At 34.1% G+C, this 25,775-nt stretch overlaps 2 protein-coding genes across 7 annotated transcripts; one reads left to right on the forward strand and one right to left on the reverse strand.

Moving 5' to 3' along the window:
- The first annotated feature begins 3,295 nt into the window (after positions 1 to 3,295).
- LOC108990384 (probable inactive receptor kinase At5g67200) lies at positions 3,296 to 6,416 on the forward strand. Its single transcript, XM_018964333.2, has 2 exons — positions 3,296 to 4,982; positions 5,744 to 6,416. Exons 1-2 carry the CDS (start codon positions 3,488 to 3,490, stop codon positions 6,313 to 6,315), a joined length of 2,067 nt encoding a protein of 688 aa, XP_018819878.1. The 5' UTR covers positions 3,296 to 3,487; the 3' UTR covers positions 6,316 to 6,416.
- A 511-nt stretch (positions 6,417 to 6,927) lies between these two features.
- Positions 6,928 to 22,185, reverse strand: LOC108990383 (kinesin-like protein KIN-4A). Of its 6 annotated transcripts, XM_018964327.2 has the most exons (27): positions 21,845 to 22,185; positions 20,168 to 20,314; positions 19,941 to 20,090; positions 18,887 to 19,140; positions 18,096 to 18,283; positions 17,885 to 18,009; positions 17,156 to 17,192; positions 15,603 to 15,694; positions 15,333 to 15,440; positions 14,858 to 14,971; positions 14,646 to 14,739; positions 14,309 to 14,430; positions 13,851 to 13,949; positions 13,657 to 13,770; positions 13,437 to 13,553; positions 12,683 to 12,763; positions 11,316 to 11,387; positions 10,678 to 10,771; positions 10,400 to 10,431; positions 10,216 to 10,313; positions 10,037 to 10,135; positions 9,467 to 9,688; positions 9,024 to 9,186; positions 8,237 to 8,407; positions 7,840 to 8,155; positions 7,537 to 7,624; positions 6,928 to 7,410 (listed from the first exon to the last, which is right to left on the reverse strand). In XM_018964327.2, exons 1-25 carry the CDS (start codon positions 21,962 to 21,964, stop codon positions 7,937 to 7,939), a joined length of 3,132 nt encoding a protein of 1,043 aa, XP_018819872.1. In that variant the 5' UTR covers positions 21,965 to 22,185; the 3' UTR covers positions 6,928 to 7,410; positions 7,537 to 7,624; positions 7,840 to 7,936. The 6 variants fall into 6 exon arrangements, with proteins under 6 accessions (XP_018819872.1, XP_018819877.1, XP_018819875.1 ...); XM_018964332.2 differs by lacking the exon at positions 7,537 to 7,624 and having other exon boundaries at positions 8,237 to 8,392; positions 14,309 to 14,421; XM_018964330.2 differs by lacking the exon at positions 7,537 to 7,624 and having other exon boundaries at positions 14,309 to 14,421.
- Between the last annotated feature and the right edge of the window lie 3,590 nt (positions 22,186 to 25,775).

The raw sequence follows: 25,775 nt of genomic DNA on the forward strand, positions 1-25,775 counted from the left end.
TCATGTTTCGAAAATAACTCAAGTAATTTGGATATAAAAAATATTTTGTACAAGTTTTAAATAGTTTGTTTTCACAAATATATTTTTGATTTGATATAATCATTATAATTTTCTCAAATTTTTATACAAAATAAAATAAACAATTCAACTTTATCAAATCTTAAAATAAAAATAATATTAAAAAAATATATTCTAATAATATTTTATTCAACTTTTAACTTTTATCTCAACCCGTCTGTAAAAACAAACGAGACGTAATTTTAGTACAATTTCTTTGTAAAAAGGTAGATTTTCCACTTCAAAAAGTGTAAAAAAAAAAAAAAATTATATTTTCTTAGTAGGACTTACATTTTATAAAAGACACGTGTGAATCTTGTATATTTAAAACTTCTACCTAACATTACTAGTTAGATACTTGGATAGATAGTTATTGCCAATATTGCTGGCCCCTAAATTACATTGAGTGCTCGGGGCGAGATTAATTTTCATCCAAGATTTTATCCATGCGCTTGAGGCAAGCTTCATTGCTTGTCCCAAATTGTGCCCATTATATATATATATATATATATATATATATATATATATGCTCGAAGCACGTTTCATTGCACGCCCAAGACTTAGGCTATATTTGGTTGTAAACACTCAACTTTCAAATTATTAAATTTATCTCAATTTAAAACTTCCTTACACGTGAGACCTATAACAATTTTCAACTTAACACATCTTTATACATAGAATTTATAACTTTTTTTCAACTTTCTATAAAAGTATTAAATTCATCTTAACATCTAAACATATTTTAAATACAGTTTAGATGGATCCTATATAATTCTATCTACTATTCAACTTATTACTATTTATAAATAACTAAACTCAATTTAACATCTAAATATAATCTTATTTTGCACGCTCGAGACGAGCTCCAATGCTCACTCGAACCTTATTCGGAATGCTCGAGATTTCTCCCCTAACCACACCTAGCTAGCTACTTTAATTTATTTCTTTCCACTTGGAACTCTTCCAAAGTCAAATTAAAGACAATTAAAATACACCTATTTCTAATTAAATAAACTCACACCTTGATGTAATTTACATAATTATAAATGAGAGTATAGTATAGTACATAACATCACTCTTTATAAAATTATCATCTCATATAATTTTTCGAGCATACTTTTTAAGAAAATATAAAAAAATATTAATTATAATTAAATTTTTTTTTATAAAAAATTTATTTTTTACGTGTTATTTATTAATATGTTGTAAATTATTAAATTTGAAATTAATAAATATATTAATAAAAAATATATATGAAAGAAATTTATATATTGATACGAGATCATGCGGGAGCATTATAATGAAGTACTGTTGAGTCACAGAACACCGTCCAAGCTCAAAAAGTAAAAAAGGTATGGCTACCCCAGAGGAAAGGTGACAGTCTTTCTTGTGAGAAAGAGAAGGGGCCGAAAGGCTACGTGGTCTGGACAGCAAGTGACGCATCAGATTTTCCTTTTTGTTTTGCCTACGTAATTTTTAATTTGGACGCACATTTTTCAAAATAACAAAGGTTTATTGGGCAGGTGACCCGTATATTTTTTTTAAAGATAAAAAATAATATTATTTGAAGTCTTTTCCCCAGCACATTATTTATATACTATAATTTAATTTATAAGATTTAAATTTATTATTAAAAAAATTTATCATTCTTCTTTAATATCAAAAAAGTTAGATTTATAATTTTTTGACAGCTCTCGAGAGACATGTACAGTATAAAAAGACTCAATCTACATATCGTTCAGAGGATTGTGGCTGTAGCCTTACAAAAATCATTGTGCGTAATCCTTATGTACCATCAATTTCGGTAGCTTTTCTCTTCACACTCGTCAGATCATCGAAATTGCAATCACTAGATTTTTTTTCAGATATGACTTTTGTGCTGAAAAGAGAAAAAATTTATAGCTTTTACGGTCGTCACAAATTCTAAAGTCTACCGAAATTAGTCCAAAGTGTAATCTATATTTTTTCGTTCTTGTTTTCTCTATTGTGTAGTTAAAAGAAAAGTTTGTCTCTTGGACGGTTAATCCATGGAGGTTGAGTTTGAGAGTTGTCTTTTGAATACTTGTCTGTAAATAGTATTAATAGTATTGAAATCTAGACTAGTCGAGTAGTGTATTAGTAGAGTTCCAAATAGTTGATATTGAGATATCTCCAGTCATGAATGTAAGTTTCTCTTGATGAATAAATGATGATATTTTCCTTAAAAAAATTATTTTTAAAATTAAATTATATCATGTAAATGATGTATAATGTAAAGTTATCCAAATAGAATTATTCTAAAAAACTTGCATTTGTTATTTCATTAAAAAAATAAGATTTGAATTTCTAATTTAGAGTGTTGAGATAAAAAATAAAAATTAAAACACGTGAAATAGATTTTACAATATTTTAGGGTACATTATTTTATATCTCTAGACTATATCTCCTTTACTCTATTCCTTAAGTTTCGACTAAAAACCTTAAAAGATGTTTATAAAAATATATATTTATTATGGGAGGAAAAGTCTACATTCTACAATTTTATCTCATCTTTATTTCACTGCAAACTGTTATTGTCTACAAATCTTTAAATTTTTCTTTAAAACAGATAAAAGAGTAATGCTATACAACCTCTCATCCTCTACAAAACATATTTTTTAAAATTTTTAATTTTTTTTTGAATTTATTCTTTTTAAACTAATTTAATTTTTTTATTTGTTATTCATATATTAAATATTTAATAAAAGAAAAAAGTTAACAAAAATTAAAAAAAAATATGATGTGTGGAAGTTGTGTGAATAATATGAAATTGTATAAATTTTTTATTTTTCTATACTTCATTTTTATACAACATACCACACTTAATTTTTGTATTAATAATAAAAATAATAGAGTTACTATCTTATTACTCTTTTTATATTTGATTTTTTTTAATTTTTAATTTTATTTGATAATTAAGAAAGTAAATATTAATAAAATTATATTAGTAAAATTATATATATTTTTAATTTTTTTTAGTGATTAAAGATGTTAAAAAAATATTTAAAAAAATGATAAAAAAATAAAAAAACTTTGAAATATATTTGAGTAGTAGATAAATAATAATAAGCCTATTATTACACAGATTCAAGCAACATACACGCATAACTTCTTTTTTTTTTTTTTAATAATTTTTTATATAATTATATTTTAAAATAAAATATTTATAAAAAAATGTGATATTTTATAAGTTATTTTACCTTACTAATTGTACGCTATCATTTTAACTGAAAACTCTAGTTTTATTTATTTATTCTAGTCTTCACGTGATTTCTGAGTTTGCTGTCCGACAGCCGCTCCTAGGTTCTCTTCCCCATGCTTTTGTCACGTACCTGTTGCAGATAGCAGAAAATCCAAGCTGGGGTTCCTTCTTTCTTCTTCCTTTCATCATTCCCCCGTTTGATCTCCAATAATGCTGAGGAAGAGAAGGCAGCCCCGTCCATTGATCTTCTTGTTGTTTGTATTGAATGGAGCTTCTTTTTGGCTGTCACTTTGCAGCTTCGTTAATGCAGCTTCTTCTTCTAGGCCCTTTCAGCTTACCCATCCTCGGTCTCCATCTTCTCTCAACCTTGAAGGACCCGGCCCGCGTGATGATGCACTCAATCTTCTGGCATTCAAATCCAATGCCGATTCCAAGAACAAACTTTTCTTCTCTCCCAATGCGACCTCTCATTTCTGTCAATGGCAAGGAGTCAAATGCGCCAAACATAAAGTTGTTCGCCTCGTCCTCGAAGGTCTAGATCTGTGTGGAGTTCTCGCTCCCGACACTTTGTCACGACTTGACCAGCTCCGAGTTCTGAGTTTGCAGAACAACTATCTAACCGGAACCATTCCCGACCTCTCCGAACTCTTCAACCTCAAAACTCTGTTCCTCGACCATAACTTGTTCACGGGTTCTTTCCCGACTTCCATCTTGTCCCTCCCTCGGCTACGTACTATAGATATCTCTTACAACAACCTTACCGGAATGTTGCCTTCCAGGTTGGCTTCCCTTGACCGGCTCTACTACCTCCGTCTCGACTGGAACAGGTTGAATGGAACGGTTCCTGCGCTTAGGCAGTCGTCCCTCCAAATCTTCAACGTCTCAGGAAACAACCTTTCGGGTCCCATTCCAGTTACACCAACTCTGATACGCTTCAGTCCTTCCTCGTTCTCATGGAACCCCAATCTCTGCGGCGAGATCATTAAAAAAGTGTGCCATCCCGGCCCACCCTTTTTCGGTCTGTCGGCACCGTTTGCGGCTCCGCCTCGCTCGTCGGTGCTCGGTCAAAGCGCTCAAGTACACGGGTTGGAGTTGACAGCTGATCACGAGGCGTTTCAAAAGAAGAAGCACAAGAGAACCGCCGTGATCATGGGGTTCTCGGTAGGCGTTCTGGTCCTCATCTGCTCGCTCATCTGCTTCGCCACAGCCGTGAAGAAAGGCGGCAGGAACAATAAAGATTCCTCGTCGACGCCCGTAATGATCAGTTCGGTGGACACGGCAGCCGCGGCCGAGGCCGCGGCGGTGATGCAGACAGAGCAAGAAAAGGAGCTGGAGGAGAAGGTGAAGAGAGTGCAGGGAATGCAAGTGGCAAAGAGTGGGAGCTTAGTGTTCTGCGCGGGGGAGGCGCAGCTGTATACGATGGAACAGCTGATGAGGGGCTCAGCGGAACTACTTGGCAGGGGCACCATTGGTACAACGTACAAGGCAGTGCTCGATAATCGGATGACAGTGAGCGTGAAGAGGCTGGATGCCGGAAAACTAGATCAGAGCACGAGCAAGGAGACGTTCGAGCGGCACATGGAATCAGTGGGAGGACTGAGGCACCCGAATCTGGTTCCTATGAGAGCGTATTTCCAGAACAAGGAAGAAAGGCTTGTGGTTTATGATTTCCAAAGGAATGGCAGTCTCTTCTCCCTCATTCACGGTAAGTAGTAAGCGATCGAGCTCCTTCATTAAATTTCTCAGCTTCGTTTTCAAAGTTACTTGCATCATCCATAACTTGCAACAACGTAGAAAACAGCGATCGAGAATCTTTAAAAGTTTATTCGTAGAGAAAGAGGATTTGTAGGGGATGATCATTGATATCTGATTGATATGGCTATGACTTTAGTTTATCAATTAAAACACCGAGAATCTTGCTGCTGCTGACATTTGACGTTAAGATGGACGTTTTGACTTGTCAAAGCACATTCCTTCTTGGAATTGACATGTTTGCTTGGGAGCTTAATAATATTCACATCTTTTTATAAGATGCATGCAATTACATATACCCTACCTATAAATTTCATCACGAATACGTGTCTGATGTTGATTGCCAAAAATTATTAGTCGGGCATGATTGAACAGTATTTCAGAATTTTGTATGGATTGGGTGAAAATATTTTATTAAGTTTTGAAAAATGAGAGATAAATTGAATAAATATATTGTAAAGTTAAAAAATTATTTATATATAAATTTTTAATATTATTTTTATTTTAAAGTTTATAAAAATTTTATTTATTTTTATGTTTGAATAATAATTATATCAAATAGTTGAATATTTGAAATTGAAAGTATTTTATATTTTGATAATGAAATTATGAAAAATTTAAAAAAAATTAAAAATTCTACATGTCCAAACAAGCCCTTAAAATTGCATCGGTTTCCATCTAATACCATTTAAAAAAAAAAATTTGCCTATGCAGGTTCAAAATCAAGGAGGGCAAAGCCACTGCATTGGACATCATGCTTAAAAATAGCAGAGGACGTAGCACAAGGCCTCTCTTACATTCATCAAGCATGGAGGCTAGTCCATGGCAATCTCAAGTCCTCCAATGTCCTCCTCGGTCCCGACTTTGAGGCATGCGTGGCAGACTACTGTCTCTCTGTCCTCGCCAACCCGTACTCCGACCCCGATCCCGACTCCACTGCCGTGTACAAAGCACCAGAAACTCGCAACTCGGGTCGCCAAGCAACCTCCAAATCGGACGTGTACTCGTATGGTATCCTGTTGCTAGAGCTTCTAACTGGCAAGGCTCCGTCACAGCTCCCATATTTGGTGCCAAATGAAATGGTAAATTGGGTAAGATCCGTGAGGGAAGAGGATGATGGTAGGGATGGTAGGGTAGATAATAGGATGGAAATGCTTCTTGAGGTGGCCATAAATTGTACCCTCAGCTCCCCCGAGCAGAGGCCCACTATGTGGCAGGTATTGAAGATGCTCCAAGAGATTAAAGAGACAGTATTAATGGAGGATAATGAATTGGACCCACATTAGGAGATGTCCTGTCCTGGTTAATATGATTTGTACTAGTTATTCCATGAGTTATGCATAGAAAATAGAAAATATATATAGAGATGACAACAAGTGCAATGTTACTTTTGCTTGATTTCTACTTCTTCTGTTCTTTCCCTATCTTGCTGTTGCTTTGGAAGTTAAATAAAAGTTAAATAAAGTATTTTTGTGTTAATAAAAAAAATAAAAACTCATTTAATGCAATTAAAGCATTTTTTTTTTTAAAAATACATTTTGAATTGACTTGAATTGGTTTAAATTTAGTTGAAATCGGTTCGGTATTTGATGAATTCAAATTGAATCGGCTGAATTGAATCCTTTTTTCAAGCTTTGAATTAAATAAATTACAAAAGCATACTTAGAAAGATAAAAGAAGCATAATAAATTGAGAACTGCTAAGACACAGAAAATGCACAAAAATAAATTCATAAATTGATATGATTTTACGTGATCCATTAGATCTATTTTATAATAAAAAAAACTTTACAATATGATGCATTGCCTCAAACCACGTCAGTTTGTAATTTCTTAATAAATTTCATCCCGGACAGTTTCCCTTTTGCTTTGACTGTAGCCTTTACACAAACCAAGAACTAGGAAAATATACATTTTACCATATCATAGCAGAAAGACTACATGTTCAATTCATTTCACCATATCATATCGTTTCTTATTACACACAGTAAACAGTTAAGCACTAATACATATTAGCTAGTCAGATCACAATTAGAAGAGAAAGAAGAAACGGTACAAAAAAACCCTTTATACACAATTATATGACTAGGCTAAAGAATTTCTTCCCTCTAAGTATATGACAATGGAGAGAAGATATACCAAAACATTGGCTCCACTTCCAGACATATTCTTTTATGAATGCATCACCATTTGCACCATCACAGCTTTCAGTCTCTTTCTTGTTTATCTCAGAATCATCAGCAGCATCGAACACTGCTTTACAAGATGCTCCGAATGCAGCAACCACCGCTAAAAGAATTCAAGATTACAAACCAGCTTCTTCAAAATCATCTCATCCAAGACTGCTACAAGCAGATATCCTCCACAACCACTTACTGCACACTGCACACAGAAAACAAGGAGGTAATAATCTTCACTGATGCGTAGTAAGATCTTTCAACCTGTTTTGATATTTGACCTAGGCACAAAAATATTGACGATTGGATGTCAAGGAGTTAATTTGGAAACCTGCATATAATTTCTCAGCAGCATATCGGAGTTTCAGCTGACTATTTCGTTGCAAGTACTTGACAGCTAGGACTACTTTTTATTGACTCTGAAGGAAAATTTTATTGGCAATTTCCAATGTAAGTGGAGGGTTTTGTATAAATATATCTGCATAACTACTGCCAATCAAGTGGTGTATTTCATACAAATCAAACCCTCCTTTTTTCCCCGCCATCCAAGGAACAGAAAATTAAAAGGAAAGGGAAATAATATAAATAGACTTGTAAGTAGTTCTCAAATATGAGCTTGTCAGAAAAAGATTACCTGCACATATTTTTATTTGCTCCCCGTGGTATGTAATGGGTCATAGTTATAGGTCAAAGATGAATATTGGCAACCATAAACTGGTGTCCTTAGAGGATTACGTCATACGTGGCAGAGACTGTGGACGTGGTCGTGGCCTTGCCCTCATAATTGTTTCATCGCTGTGCCTGATCCATTCTGAAAGTCTCCATGGCTTCTGCCACTTCCATTTAAATTGTACAAGCCATTGGTGATGGCTTCTCTTCCACCTCCAGAGCTTCCCAGCCTGTCCCATGACTGCCAATTTTTTCATTGATAACTGCCCAATTGGTACCATCTGCATTAAAGCCAATCCATCTTTCTTAGCCAAACAGTAAACCAGATAGCAATTCCTCAATTGAAGGATCAGAGCATTAACCTTTCTTGACTGATCTATAAATGCTGCTGATTCTCTGACCGAGCCATTAGCAATGCCTGGTGTATATTTGAGCTGTTTTTGTGCCGGCACAGACATTGGAGACAAGGGACCACTCATTTCATCAGCAAAGTGTTTCAATGAATTCTGTGAGTTCACCTGTTCAAGATTATCCTGAAGAATTTTAAAAAATCAAAATAGGAATAACACTAAAAAACTATATTTCAAATCTTGAATAATATGTTAAGGAAACCATGACAGCACCAACAACAGCTATATAAACCTGTAGAAAGGGCACCAACATCATATGTGTTTTTCTAATGAGAAATGATATTTGCAGTCAGAGTACGCAAGCGCCGCACACTCCTTTGGAAAAAAATGAATAAATATGGGATCCACATGAAAAAAGTAAATTTTTAATAGTGGACCCCACTCATTTTTAAATGGAGAGCATGTGCAGCACTTGCACAACTCTCGATTGTATCTAGCATTAGTCTTTTCTAATTATTTAATACTCTAAATACTTTACTAGTGAGTTACTTTGTAACTCCAAAGATTGCATAAAGTCACTTGAGCAACCTCCTTCAAGATTACTTGTTCAATTTATAATTTTTTTTGACAGGATTCTTCTTTTAATGACTTTTTTACAGGGCCAATATTCAAATTCAATACTCTAGTTATGGTAGTAGTCTAAAGTCAGCTACATAACTTGAGGTTTAAGCCATAATTAGGCTGTAAACTCGTAGAGCTTGTGCACGGTGGAATTTCAAACGCAATTATATAATCTTACTGAAGGAGGTGTAGCCAATGCAATTGCAACTGCTTGCTCTCTTGATTTTAGTTCCTTTTCAACATCCTTTCTTCGTGTCTCACTTTGTCGCAATAGTCCCACTAGTTCTTTAAGTTGCTCTTTCATTTCCTTGATTTCCATATCCTTCTCCCATTGTTGACACCTGTAAAAAACATGGGAACTAAATCTTGAAATTTTGATAAGGAAAACAAATTACCCATAACCCCCATTATTAAAAAAGAATTACCCATGTTTTTCCTATCTTTATATCAATAAAATATCTTCTTATAAAAAAAAAAATGAACTACCCATGTTGCTGATTCATATATTATGAAATTACAATAAATATATTAATGATAAGCTGATTGGATCAATCAAGTTGGCCAACTTTACAGTGCGTTAAAACTGAAGTTATTAGAAGGTTGTCAGCTCAAAGGAAGCACCTGGCATCTGCAAGAGAATTGAACATATACTGAAGCAAATTCTTTGCATCTCCCATGGAGCGCAACTGGTTCCAACGCCCACGGCTAGTGAAGGCACGCTCCCGCTCTTCTGCCTCTGAAAGTTGTGAGGCCATAGCTACAAGTGAATTGGAGGCAATACTGAGCATGCTCTCTAGTGAAGATATTCTGGCCATTCTTGCATTTGGTGACATGGAGGATGCTCTGAACAAGAAAGGTAAAGTAGTAAAAAACCCTAGAGAGGGGGGAGGGGGATGAAGCTTTCTCTGTTCTACCTGATTCATTTTTTTTGATAAGTAAAAACTTTATTAAGCACAATGTAATAGGCAAAGCCCGAGTACACAGTAAGTATACACAAGAAACACCTAGTTACATTCTAAAACTTAGAAAAACAAAGACAAGAACTCGTTTACAGCCCCACCCTTCAGTACTATAGCAGAGAACCAGCTAAGTAGAGTGCTTATAAAAGACATGTAATCTTATTTGATAAATCATAGGCTGCAAAAAAGAAAATTCAGGATTAATTAATCTAACTTATTGATCAAAATTTACCTCGCAATTCCATTCTTTCCTCTTGGAGGACTAAGGCCTTTTGAAGCAAATTCATCCACTTGCTTCAGGATGGCTAACTCTTCTGCCAGGGCAGCTCGCCTGGAGATTGCGGCAAAAATAATAAGTAGACTATCACTACACATCAGCAATATTATAAGATGAAAATATATAGTACATACACTTGACTTTGCTTCTCATATTCATTACGAACTTCCTGCACATTTACCATGACTTCCAGCTCATGATCAAGCCAACGTTGCAAGGCTTTCTCGTTGCTCTATAGATGAGACTTATGTTAGGATGGATTTAAATCATAGAATACCATCAATATGTATCCCAAGAAGATGAAACAAACATCATTACCTGGCCGTTTGTCCCATTTCCATTGGTAATAACTGGAATAAGAAAGACAATTAGAAACTTGGAGAGTGAAAGGAAAGGTCCTATTGTGTAAACACCCCCACATTTTTCTACAAGGCACTACTCTAACTACTGAGCACACACTCCAATGATGGGTAAATTCAACATTTTCATATTTATAGAGAATGATGACAAATTAATGTTTCATAGAGTCACACAATAGGAGGAAACGAAGGGCTTCCATACAAAACATATAATTAGTCATAGTTAACACGACGTACCTGAGCTGTCACGGGAAGAAGACTTCCGAGCTTCTAGTAATTCTTTTAGCCTCTTGGTGGCCACTGCAGCCTCTTCTGTCTTTCTTTGAAGAACCTGAATGAAAACACTGAAACATTCAAAAAATAGCTACACTTGCCAAATCTAGAAACAATAAATAGAAGTGATTTACTTATCACATATAAGTATGTTACAATTAGAAGCCTTGGGAGTTGGGAATAGTAACTTCCACAGTCCTTCATTGTTATTTGGCAATCTTACTGCATTCATTACTCATAATTCTTGAAGAAAAAGGACTCTGATGTCATAAGGTAACACATCTAAAAGCATGCCTTTTAACCAATGACTGATGCAGCCCCAAACTTTCAATTCCTGTAGTTTCTAATATGTTAATTGTCTCTCTCTCTCTCTCAACTCTTTAGAGATGAGCATCTGTTGTTTGATGGTAGCATCTGAAGTGTTTCTCGGTATGGAAAGACGGGCAATGATTCCAGATTGTAGGGAGCTACTGCAACTACTTGACATCCATATTCCACAAAAACCCATTTTATGGTAGTAGCATATCAGATATTAAACGGTACTATGTGTCAGAGAGTTATGACTAAATAAGTATTTAGGCCAGTAATAGATAGATACTCACCATTTTCTGGCGCTGGTTTAAAGCTTGAAGCTTATGCCTTTCATACTCATTTCTCCTCCCCTCCTTCCGTAACTGATTTTGCAAACATGCATAACAATAAGGATAACACAAACAACATAGTCAATCAAATCGTGCCTATGTGATTAAAATCTGAAAGCATACCCAATGGAAACCAGCATTATGGAGGTGTCAGCATTATAGAAACATTCACAAGTTGCTATTCTCTCATAAAAATAAAAATCCTTTCCCTAGGTAAATTCCCCGCCCCCCCAAATGGAACTTGAACCATGCCCATTAACACATCCTTATGGGGTGATGGATAAGATTTTCATCAGCCGTTTCTACAGACAAGATATACTAAACAAAAGTCCCATAGAACAATATTATCCCATACTTATTTTCTTAATCGTATCAAAGAATGACCCTTAAGTTTCGGAGTTAAACATCCTTTTCACCCCTAAATTACCAAGTATTTTATGCATTGCACTCTTCGATTCCTATCGACTGTCAAATACCATCCTCCGATAAAATCCAATGGTCAAGATTGGGCCACATCATTTACTTTTTGTCATCTTAACAGTCAAAAAAATTAAAGGGGGAGTACTTTTTGTCAGTTCTTGGTAGTTTGGGGTGTAAGCTGCAAAACAATCTAGTAGTTAGTGGTGAATAATATAGTGAACCCTAGAAGTTACTGTTGCCTCATGAGTTCAGGGTTCTTGCAGTCTAGTAAGGAAAATATATCTAGTGTACGGTAATAACTATCATGTCATAACTGTCTTTTATGAAAAGCCATAATCTGCCAACCCACACATGAACCACGGTCCCCCCAGCAGGAGGCTTGTATCGTGTGCTTCAAGTTTGATGTTGATATCATGTGCCACCAATCTTAGAAACAAAACCTTACTCACCAAGGATGAGGTGTACCTCTTATAACATAATTTTGGCAGATTTAACTGAAATAATAAACAATAAGTCATCATGAATGTAGTTAATTGCAGGCTCCCAAAGTCTGCATGAGCATGAATGTTCTAATAGTTGAATTTAGGTCAACAGCTTATGCCCATAAGTAGCCAGTAACCCTTAGTTGTATGAGGACAACACTTTTGATCTGCCATGTGTGCTAAATGAAGTAATCAAGACTACCACGTTTTAATAAATTTACCATAAAAAAGCAAATAAATTGCAAATTCTATCACATTTGAGCTCAATTTCACTTCTTTAAAAGCAACAACCAAGAAACATAGACCACACCTCTAGCCAAAAGAATTTGCTGGTAAGAGTCCAAGAGGGTGGACTAACTTGTCTCTTCAATAATATCAAGAACTTTCATTTTTGAAAAAGAAAAAGGTAAGGAGAGTGTTGAGTACCTGTAGCAGCTCCTTCTCTCGAGAGGCCTTCCACTGCCGAAATTGTTCTGCCTCTTGTTTTATCCTTTGTTGCAATTGAACCTAGAAGTTAATAAAGTAGCACATACAGCGGAAAATAGGTTAGGGAATTTATATGCTATATAATTTGCAAAGCAAAATCCTTGCTCTCATGACGTCACTTCATCCGCTATCACATTTTTATTGGCATTAAATGAAAACTATTCCTATAAAGCCACATCATCCCTCCAATTATGTTCTTGTTAAATGAAAAATAAATAATACATACAATGAAGTTAAAATTATTAAATGGATGATAATACATCTAACTAAATTAATAATTTCAATTTAAAAATAAAACTATTAAGTATAAAATAACATATTTAACCAAGTAACTAAATTTTATTAAAAATTGGCAGTCTTTTAGTTTTCAAAACATGCTTCTTTTAAAGAGAAATAAATCTGAGAAAGAGTATAGAGATATGACTAACTGCATCATTTGATAATAGTGCAAAAGAAAAAAAAAAGAGTTAGAAAGATGGGTTCCTCAACTTTTTCATTGATTTGTTGTAGTATGTGGTATAAAATGAGTCTAAAATATTTTTCTATATATTTTAACATATTTAAATATATTTAAACTATTTTAAATTAAAATTATTTAAAAAAATGTATTATTTTTTAAATATATATATTCCCACACATTGCTCGGGTCTGCGACTAGTGTATAGAGATAATGAAGACTAAAATGATATTTAACCTTTTGTGCCTTTATAAATTGAATTTCGTCTTGCAATCGCTTTGCTGCTTCGTCACTTTTTTGCTTTTGCTTTAAAAGCTGAACCTGACTCTCCTGTTTCTTCTTAAGATCCGAAATCTGGTGAGCATGATTTGTAGAAGGTATTTATTAGTTGTGAAAAGTACCTTCTACAAGAAATATTATCTGAGAAAGAAAAATAGAAAACAGAAAAGATCTTCACCTGAGCCTCAAGTGCCTTCAGTTTTTGGGCATGAATATCTTGCAACCTCTGTGTTTGTCCATCAGAACCAGCAGCAAGATTTTCAACTTCAGCCAACAAATGATCCCTCTCTTGCTGCATTAATAGAACAGACGAACTTGTAATTATCTGTTTCCTCAATAAAAGCATGCAAATTTTAAAAATTCATATTGAACCTGCACTGATTTTTTCTCATCCTCAAGTTCCATGATTTTCTTTCCAAAGTGCTGCTTGAGTGTTGCAGTGTCAGACTCGCCAAAAAGTTTCATCTCCGACTGCATCGACATACACGCCATGGAGGGGTGAACCACAAGAACATGTCATGTGAATTCCATGTCCACGTTTAAATTGAGCATCATGGACACATAATCTTAAACAGGTGATACTTATGTGTATAAACCTTATTTGCTCTTGTAAAAGACAATGCCAGTCAATACATACCTAATCGGTAGTTCTTCCAGATTCAGACTTTTCCACTACTGGTCATTATCAAATAATGCTATTTTTCTTCTTATATTCATTTTAGAATAATATTCCAGTAAAGTTTTATACTAAATAATAGAATCTTTTTTTCCCGGCTTTCAGGCTCATGCAGTAAGAATATCAAATGCTGTTGAATGCTGTCCATGCATACCTCTTTCTGTTCTAAACGTTTATTTAACTCATTTAACTCTTTGTCCATAGTATTCTGCAGAAGTGTGTGCTCCCATTCCTTCGCTACTTCTTCCTCAATCTCCCTTGAGTCCCCTGCTAAAACTTTCAAATACAGCCTAGATAAAACGGTTCTAACTGAACAAACTTACTTATGTTACAAAAGAAAACAGAAAGAAAAGGATGGTGAGAAAAGAAGTGATGATAAATAGGTAGCAAACCATATACAACAAACCATGGATGAAGTTCAAGCTTAATTTGAGCAGATATCATTGATTACGAAATGTGTAAAAAAGTCTCAAACTACAGAGGAGTCATACCTGTCATTGTTTCACCCATTTGATAATCAGATGACTCCATGCTGCGCAAGCCCCTTTTAAGTCCATCACTTTTTACTGGGCAGGTACTACCATCCTGGTGGACAGTTTTAGGTTCACGTGTATCCAGATGATATATTAACCCAGCCTTGAGTTAAGTGATAGTGGAAGGCTAAAGTCACCAAAGAAAATCAGTAGGAGAATCTAGAACATACTTGACCATCCGTTTCATATTGTTCTGCAACTGGGCATCCACTACGGTATTCATGAAGTTCCCGACAAAGATCTTCATTGGCAGCTTCAAGCCAAGCAATCCTTTCCTTTAGAACCTACACAATCTGCTCGATTAGATAACTTATTTGAGTAATAAAATATACTTTATTTCCAAAACAATATTGAAAAGAATGAGCAATGCACAAGGCCTGTGCAAGCACTTTTGAAAAAAGTGGGACCCATCTCAAAAACCCACTTTTTTTATGGTGGGTCTAACTTTTCTCAAATGGCTTGCACGGAGCTTGTAAGACCTTGGCTTGTATCTAGCATTATTACTCTTTTTCTTAACAACCTGCACAATTAGTTTTATCAAGTAACTTCTGTCAATGACTCAAGTATCTTCAAGAATGTATTTGTAAAACATGCTCAATTTGTTGTAATAATGACCAACAAAGAGATATATAAGTTGCAAAATACCTGTACTTCCTCAGAAGATCCTCCCATTCGGGCACAAAGCTCAGCTTGCAAATACTCTAGTTGTTGTCGCATTTTTAGCATCTCATTTGACATGGGATCTCTATTGACCTTTTTAATGATAAAACAAAGAAGTTATATATATGACACATTCACAGTCGAAAGAATTTTTGTCTGCATTTAAAGATGAAAAGGAACTGGAAAAAGAAGAAATAAAGAAAGATAGATAGATAGATAGATAGAAAGAAAGAAGATTCAATCCAAAAGACTTACAACAGGCTTATTTTGGATGTTGCGGGCACGATTTGCATACTTCAAAGTGTTAAGGGTTTCTTCAGCATTGATATCAGCAGGACTAATGCAGGCTGGAAAAGGATGGGCAGGAAAACGTGATAAAGTTTCGACCATATGTAAGAGAAAGAAACTCAAAGAAAATCTTGGGGAAGAAAGATAATGGAAATTGAGAGATATAATAAGAAGACCAAGCAACACATAAAATAAAACATACGGAAAATAGTGTTATTATTCTGGTATCTTATTCAAGTTTAAGAAAACCGAAAAACCAGTTAACATTTGTTGAAAAAGCATGTTCTGGACCAAAAAGAAAAGCCAGAATATGCTATCTAGATTATTGAGCTTAAGTGTAATTGCCTGCATGCCATGAGCAATGCCCAGTCTTAGTAACCTGGGAAGTTGTGGGGGTGGTGGGGTCATTAGAGATTCAATGGGGTGTTTCATAGCATGCTTTGCTGCCAGTTATGGTGAGGAAACAAATTCCTTGGCTGAAGGTTCAGCAGTTTTAAATGGCCTAGAGTTGTGCAGGAAACTTGGGATCAGCAGAGTGCAGCTGTTTGTTAACTGGCTGCTGGTGGGAGAGGAGATACCATGGACAGTGAGATATTTAGGTTGGCATCTCTTTACTTCTGGCTTCATGCCATATAACTATATCCCACATTTTCAGAGAGGAAAACCAGGTTGCTGACTAGCTTGCAAAGAATGGAGCTCAAGGAAATTCTCGCGAAACTACAAGAAGCTCTCAGATGCTTCCAAGGGAGGTCAGAGGATTACCAGCTGCGGACTGTGCAGAAGAATGCTCATTATTTGTGTGTTTTGTATATTTTCAGGAATAATCTGTTTGGTAAACCAATAAGGATCTTAAAATATAACCACGGTATTCCTCCACCACAAGTGAGGGATTTTAATAAAAGGACCATAGAGTTACCAATATATATATATGTATATAAAATAACGGGTAAAAAAAAGAGCAATGCGAGAACATGTGAAACATATGTCTTCATTCTAGCTTCTTTGTAACAGGACATGCTCGTGAGACTTTGAAGGTCACACCTTTTGGGAACAAGACGAGCGAAGTAGGTGTAATGTGTAGATATGTATACCAATATACAAATTTTTTGGTGAATTACATTTTGCACCTTTGAATTATAACAAAATTTTTTATTTGCATAATAAATGGCCAAATTTGATCATTGGCACCAGGCATTCCCAAAGTTTTGGCAATTTGTATACTGTTAAGATTTGACAGTTAAATATGATGAATAGGACATGTAGCACAATCTCAATGGTCAGATCTCAACCCTTTCACAACAAACAAAAAACAAAAAACAAAAAAGGAGGTTTCTTATCATGTTTACAAGACAGTAGTTCCTGAAAACATATATTTTTCTTATGGCTTCTGTTGCACATATAAAAAACAATTACATTTGAGTGACTGTTATGATAAGAATAAAGCTTCAGAAGCCCCATTGCCAAAGTAATCTAACATACTACTCATGAGCAAACAAATTAATGATACACAAGTAACTTACCTATCATTACAGTTCTGCTGTTACCGCCAAGCGAATCCTGTGCAAATGCATTAGTTTATTACAAAATATTGAGAAATGAAAAGGAAAATATATCAGGTTTCATGTCAAACAAATAATACAGAGAAATAGCAAAGTTATGAATAAACTTAAGGGTTAAATACATTTTTCACCCCTAAACTACCATGTGTTTTACACTTTGGGGGCGAAAGTTTAGTTAACCTTAAACTCAAAAAAACATAGTAAAACCCTTCAAAAAGGAAAGCCTACTAGGCATGTATACACATCTATAAGACTCCCTCCTCATGTTCTTTGTAGCAAATAAGCATGGATAAATGCAATAAAAATGTCAAATCCTGCCAAGTAAGTTCCAGAAGACTAGAAACTGTGTAAATATTAGCCAATAATTGCTAATATTAAGACTTAATTTAGCTTTGAAATAAAAAAACACTTCATACTCAGGTACTTACTTTGTACCTTTTCTACAAAATATAATCTATTATAAATTGCAATAAGTTAATGGTTCCACATTAATGCTAAATGAATCTCATGTCCACCATCATCATAATAATCGAACGGAAAGCAGACTAAGGAATTGCTATAAGATCTGTTTAGGAAATAAATTTCCCCTTTGAATACAGTTCTTCACATTGTTACCCTCTTTCATAATAATACAGGACTATCAAGAATTAACAAGAAGAGATTCACACATTTCAAAGAAATATATCGAACCTGCAAAAGCCGAGTAAGTTTACTATCCCTATAAGGAACATGAACACCTTCTTTGCGTTTTTTCTCATCACCAAGTGCGCTGATGACATTACCCAGTGCAAGAAGGCCCTTGTTAATGTGAACACCTGATTGCAGATGAAAATGTCCATGTGATTTCTCTATGACCAGAAAGCTCATCTAGATGCAACAGTTTATGTATTTTGCTACCTACCTTCCTTAAAACGCAGACCATCAGAACCTGTTCTTTTAGCTCGCTCTGATCCAGCAAGATCCACTAAATGCAACTTGGCACATAGATATTCTTCATTCTCAGTTTCACTAAGATTGCTATCACTAGAAATAGATGGATTGAACTTGCGCATTTGCTCCAATGTAATGGTGAAGATGGCATGAGAACGACTATAACAAGCAAAAAAAAGAAAAATGTCACTAAATCCAGTAGTGTAGTATGCATATTGAACACACCACCCATTTTAAATCAATGCTTATAAAAGCCAGCCTTATAGTCAGAATTAAAACATCAGATAGCTGGTCAAAAGGCTAACATAAGATGAAAGGATCTGGATATTATTCCAAAATTTGTATTATAAACTCGAATTCTTTAATGAGTGAACCAAGCATTTGTATCTTGAGCTATATATTGCAGTCATTCATATTTTAGTATTTTAGCATGTTGCAAAATTTGCCAAGTAACAGGTTCAATTGGCAAACATGTTCATCCTGGGCTTTTTCCATCACTGGTAAATGCCTGGAATAAGCCTTGCCAAAAATTTGCTTCTTTCACAGATCTATCCTAACTTTTCCATCTGTGGCACCAATCATAAGAATACCATATGCACAATCCAAGTATCCATTTTGATAAACAAAATCGGAAAAGAGAGTTTCATTCTCTATATGCCAGAATAATATATCAAATAGAATATATTCTTCAGTTAAGAAAACTGAAAACACAAATACTTGAATACATTATAATTTAGAATGAAAAGGAAATGCATAACTAACCTTGATTGGTTGTTCATATTTGTACTCCCAGTTGCCCTGCTTAGTGATCCTTGTTCCAGGCATGCAGCCATTTCCTTTAGCGTACTTACACTGACTTCAGTAGAACCTGCCAATGTAATCACACCATTTGATGTTTCACGGATTTGTATGGGTGATTTCACGGGACTGGGAACTTTCCCTGCATGGCCATTTGCAGTTTCTGGTTTGCTCAATGAAGTGGGATCCAGCAAGTCTTGTACTTCTTCTTTCAGAATCTTTTCACATTGAAATCTTTCAGTCAGACGCTTTGAGAAGGCAGAATAGCTTTAGATGCATAGCACATACACTAGCTAGTATGAAGAAACTTCACAATCCATGACCATGACATTACACATCCACAGAAGAGTCCAAATCAACAGAGATTAGAAGGTATGCTCAGAAATAGGATAGGCCATTCCATAGCAATTAGTTAAATTAAGAGTCTTCGTTGTAATTCAGTGTGGAGAACACACCTTCCACTCCAATGAAATAGCAGAATTACAAGAAGCGATTAGAATTAACATTTCTTGCAAATCAAATTTTGCCATGTTAGCAGTGTGGAGGGTTTGTCCTTCACACCGGCTTGCAAATATAATTTTCCTTAACTAATATGGTGATCTTGCAACTTGGTACAAGTATGTTGCACCTTGGATACAAGTGAATAAAAAAAACGAAAGAAACCTCCAAGCCAACTAATTAAAAAAAGGGGCAAGGGGCTTATATAAAACTAATCTCAATAACTATAATAATTTGAATATTAGAAAGCACATACATAAATGTTGACAACTACATCTGCAGCCATCGTGGAGAATCATCTAATTTGCTGCTATGTGTGATGTGATTGATGCATAAATCCCTTGATGAAATAAATTTTTTTCTAGAAGCCAGTTACATACAACATGACTCATATTTGTATGGAACATGATCTTTTGATATAAATATCCATCAGCTACAAGAACTATAGGATGTACCACAGGGAAAAACCGATGGCATTCAAATTAACAAGAACATACATGGAAACAAATTTTCCACAGACCTCAATAAAGGAAACATGCAATTGGAATTCGGTTTGATGCTTTAGATTTTCAATCTTGCTGAACAGAACATCCATAACTTGAGGGATTATTCCTGTTGGGCAACCATCTTTGAAGCCAGTGCCCATGGTATATGTTTTACCGGAACCTGTCTGTAACAGATTGGAAATGTCAACCACAAGGGGAAGGAAACAGAAAAGTGAGCATTGCTTGAGCAACAAAGCTTTACCTGACCATAAGCGAGAACTGTAGCATTGTATCCTTGGAACAAGCCATCAACAAGTGGAGCAATACATTCTTTAAACATTTCAGATGAGGGAGAAGCAGTGCTCCCATAGACACGATCAAAGGTAAAGGAATGCGCGCCAATCTGTACCTGCATCACAGTTACAACCACCACATTTAACGACTTAATATGAATTTATTACAATACTCGGAGGTGTGTATAGGAACTTAAAACACATGGTTACCATATGTGTGTCAATGCATGCTCAAGAAACAGAAAGTGTCTACATTAGCTGTGTATTCCTGAGATAGTCATGTATAGGTTTTTGCACCATACAATATACAAGTAATTAGAAATCATATTTTTTTTTTTTTTTTAAATTGTTGACACATCGTTGAGTTCTTATCTTGAACAAAGGGAAACTTAAATGCAATTTCCATTTAACAACTACTAAAATTTGACAAACTGAACCACTACATTAAACCTAGTTATTGTAATACCATGGATTTAGTATGGGAAAGTGGTAAATGAGATCCTACATTGCTTGAGAGGGAGAAGCTGTTCAGGTTTTATAATGATTCCAAGGAACCACTAATGTAACAGACTGGTCCTTTGGAATATACACCCAAATGTTACTTAGACTTTTCATGGATTGTTACACTCATCATATAAAAAAAATGCATATAAAATTGACTATCAAATAGAAAGTGCACCAAGCAGCATGAAGAAGACCAGTTATAGTAGGTTTCGGCTAATAAAAATATATATTTTTTTTATAGGTAATCAAAGATATTATATTCATAGAAAAAGGCAAAGTCCAGGTACACAGGAAGTATACATGAAGATCGCCTAACTAGAGGTTACAATAGAAAGAAGAAGATCATGGACACTAAGTCCGTTACATATGGCCCCCGCCCATAAGAACAATGACTTAAAAAAGGAAGAGTTTTAGCTCATCCATTGTTCTCTCTTGATCTTCGAAACTTCTAGCAATTCTCTCCCTCCAAATACACCAACACATGAAAAAAGGATAATAAAGGGGGATATTTGTAGTATATAATTAACTGCTTTGGCCTGGTCTTACACTAGAAGTAAGCAGAAGAATACAACACTGCAAAATTTAACCCAAGTCAGGAAATTATTAAATGCAAAACATAATAGACTCAACCGACATAGTAGGTGGGTGGGGTATAGGTATAATCCGATAATTTAAGCGAACTGCAACTTTTCTATGTAATCCCCACGTCTAATAATTAGACAATCCATTTCCTCCCATCTATAACTAATAACTCCATAGCGAGTATTCCAGGCAATAACTTAACTCCGATCCAAAATCAGATTATAAAGCTGCACAACTATGTGAGTCAATTGGATGGAAAAGACCCCCCTTCACTTTTCCGTCACAGAAAGAGACCAATTAAGCCATCAATGGCCGGCAACCAACCAAATATGGATCCAGATCTCCCATGATACAGAAGTCAAGAATTTTCTACTAAAACGGCAGGAAAACAAAAAAGTATTTACAGCGTTGTACAATGGCTAAATTCATGAACAAGACAACAGGGAGAGAATTGGTTGAGCATTTCACTTGAAATTGAAAAACACACACGCACACAGAATTAGAGCATTGGCTTGTCGAATGTGTGCGAGAGAGAGAGAGAGAGAGAGAGAGTCGTCTACCTGAGGCTTCCCGGGCACGACAGTGACACAGTCTTTACAGCCTTGGAGCCGCTCATCGGCGATGAGCGGTCGGACGTGAACCGCTACTTTAACACAACAAGCTTCCCCAGCTGCTTCCATAGCTAGCTAGGTAGCCAGCCAACCAGAGAAAGAGAAGGATCACAAAACAAGAAATGAAATCAAGAGAGAACCCAGAAGAGATTCCTCAATATCCAAGGAAAAACCGTTGTCATTGTCTGACAATTCCCATTTTCCCAATGACCGGAAAGCGATTCAGCAACTAACAGAGAAAAACAAACAGACAAACAAGCAGACAACACAGAGAGAGAGAGAGAGAGAGTGTGCGCGCGCGCGTGAGTGTTTCTTCAGACAACAACGTTAGAGAGAGAAAGTAGTAGAAATAGTTGATGGAGAGAACAGAAAGGGAGGGGCAGTTGTGGAATTTCAAGTGGCAGAGGTAACTGCAACGACAACCACCACTGTCACTGTCATGTTTCCTTAAGCTTCACTGCACTTCACACTCCCCACCTGCTTAGACGGCTCCCGTTTATCGTAACTTTCATGCCACTCTTTCCCAAATTACCCCTTCCTCCTTCCCCTCCCCAACGGCTCTCACCTTCCCCTCATCAAGTAAGGACCCCCCGTCTTTCTGCTCCCTCCTTATTTTACCATCTTGCCCCTCGTCCACTATTCTTCTTTATAATTTATTCCTTTTCCTCTTGATCATATTATTCCTTAATTATTCTTTATTTTTTAAAAAACATAGTATTATCGATGAGCGTGACACATGACGTACAATCATCATATACAATTACATAACCATAACATCTTTATTCTTGGAAGTTTCTTTATCAAAGATACATGGCCATGACATTTTAGAGTATATGAGTTTCGTATATTTTTTTGACGAAAAAAGTAAAATTTATTATTAGAAAATATTTTTTTCATATAAATTTTAAATTTATCTATTTTTTTAAAAAAATTATATAAGACTTACATACTGTACGGCTACAAATATTATTTTTCAAACATTTTATATGTTAAAACTCTCCCAATTATACACAATGCATGACATGTATTAAGTAATTGTAATTTACATGTCGAACTCGTATATCACATCAATAAAGAAAAATGAGAATTAATTGTTGGACCAGCGAGAAAACAAAAGTCAATACATAAGAGGCATAGTTTTTCAGTGTCGATACACTCAATAGATCGCTAATGTATAAAGAAAAATTCTATTTACAGTCTCTACTTGGAGACTGCATGTGCAGGTCCTTCATTAAATGAGAAAAAATATTATTTTAGGATGGATAGTTTTGTAATTTTAAAAAAAATTAAAGATAAAATTGCCTAGACTTGTATTACAATCCCCAAATAAGAACTGTATCTAGCATTGTTCATGTATAAATACTTTATATTAATTTAAATTTTATATATAAATGACGTGTTATCTACCACAATTTGATAATAAAATAATAAAATAATTAAAAAATAAAAATAAAATGTACAGTCATAAAATATATGAACACAGTATATTTTTTTTAAAAAAAATAAGTAAATATGAGTTTTACATAAAAAAAAAAATTAATTTTTTAATAATAAATTTTATTTTTTTTAAAAAGACTATATGATAATTATCCAACACATGATTATATTTAATATTAGCCTTAAAAAAAAATAGAGAGGAAAGGCTGAGGAATTGGAAAAAGTGAGACCAACACAGTGGACATAGCCAGCTGGTGGTTTCTACTCATCACATGGCCTTTTAGTGACCTATAACCCAATGGACCACCACAATCACTCAGTCAGAAACTAGGCTGGCCCACGTTTACAAATATACAGCTCTAATATTATATATTATATATATATATATGAAAAATTTTATTTATAATTTTTATTTAGAAATTGTATATACAATTTTTTTATTAAATAAAAAAATATTATTTTAATAAAAATATTATTATAATTTAAAAAAAATTAAAAATAAAATTAACTAAATTTATAATACAGACTTCATCTAAAGATTGTATATAACATTACTTTATATATAGATATATATATATATATATATATATATATCTTTGTTTTTTTGCAGCTTTTAAAGCACGGTGTTACAAAAAGTTAATCACAAACACTTCATCATCATATATGGACCCAACAATATAATTGGGTTTTAATCTAATCCACAAATTTCATTGACTAAATTCATATGAATCTTTAGACCTTTTACACCATTGTTATCATTTTCTTTTGTTTTTTTTGTCTCGACTTGTCATTTTCTATTTGTTTTCTTAATTTCTTTTTTTTTTACATATAATTATTTAGGACAATGCTACAGCCACATAAACTCTCCAGTGTCTACCGAGAAGATTATTTGGTCTTTTTTTTATACATTTTTTTAATATCTTTAAATATTTTAAAAAAATTCTTTATCATCAATTAAATATATATATATATATACTTTTCTATGCGGGATAAGTATTATATATCTAATTATTTAGTTCCTAATTATTATATTTTTGTAATATAAATTATAAAATTTAACATTTTTTATGCACAAACTATTGGCATATATGTAGAGTGGGTGCAATTGAAATTTGGAAAATAAATAATTGAATATTTATTTTTGCACCCACAAAATGCAAACTCAATTGTGAGAATCTTTTTCAAATTTTTACAATTAAGAAAATGTTTTCTTACACAAAAACAAAGTAAAATCTATTAATTTCATTGATTAAAACCTGATGATTTATCTGCGTAATATGGGTGCATTGCATGAATCAGAGGTCTAACCGAATAAAATATATGTTATATTTGCATAATTTTCAAATTACTGATCTCTATTAAAAAAATTATTTAAACTCTGATAAATTTGAACTTTTAATTTATAGAAACCTACATAACTTGTAAACTCCACCATCACACGTTTGTATAGCATTGGCGATTAATGATAGTGTACAGATATTCTGAAATATCTGTTTAGGAACACGATTATTCTTAGATATTTTAAAATTATTTTATTGTTATTAACAAATGATTCATAAATATTCTGAAATATTTTTAATATCTAAATGAGCCCTTCAAAATATATATGAAGTCGTAGGGAACTAATGCAATGAATTTTACTATAAGAAATAATATTTGCAGTATTAAAGTATGCAACTCTTGCACAGTATTCCTTTTGAAAAAAATGAATAAATATGAGATTCACATAATTTTTTTTAATAATAGATCTCAATTTTTTTCAAAAAGAATGAACAGAACTTACATACTTTAAAATTATATCTAACATTACTCTTTTCTATTAATATTAAATAGTTTCTCTACAAAAATGGTAAACACTCGTGTGGCTAAAAGATATTGCAATATCCACTGAAATAAACTTAGAACACGTACGTGACACGATCTAAGTATATACAACTTTATGGGGGAGCTTTGGATCAGTAGCCCCCGCCGAGTTATTTGGGCAAGGTGTTGCTGGTGGCAGAGTTGTTGGATGTCATTAATATAATTAGATCAGGATTCAAGCCAAGCGATCCATCCAAGTAGATAAACAGCCACCATCAATCACTTCTTCGTTTTTGTTGTATGCTAACTATCCTTGATGACACTTTATTATGAATGGATCATCAATTCTCGTAACAAATAATCATTTTTATCATAAATAATTAATTGCGAATTAATAACCATTTTTTCTTATAGTAAAAGTTCAAATGTAAATGTTCAAATCCAAGTTAATCAAATTGATCCCTCTACATGTGGGATTGGGATTCATGATATGTATACAAAGTGGTGTGATATATAGCATATTGGATGCCATTAATAAATTGTTTTCGACATTTGTGACGGATTATTTATGAAGACAATTACTATTTACGATGAAAACAGACTTATTTTGACATAAAATAAACATTTTTTTTTTTTTTTG

This window comes from Juglans regia, chromosome 15 (assembly GCF_001411555.2).
Source record: "Juglans regia cultivar Chandler chromosome 15, Walnut 2.0, whole genome shotgun sequence".
Taxonomy (NCBI): Eukaryota; Viridiplantae; Streptophyta; class Magnoliopsida; order Fagales; family Juglandaceae; genus Juglans; species Juglans regia.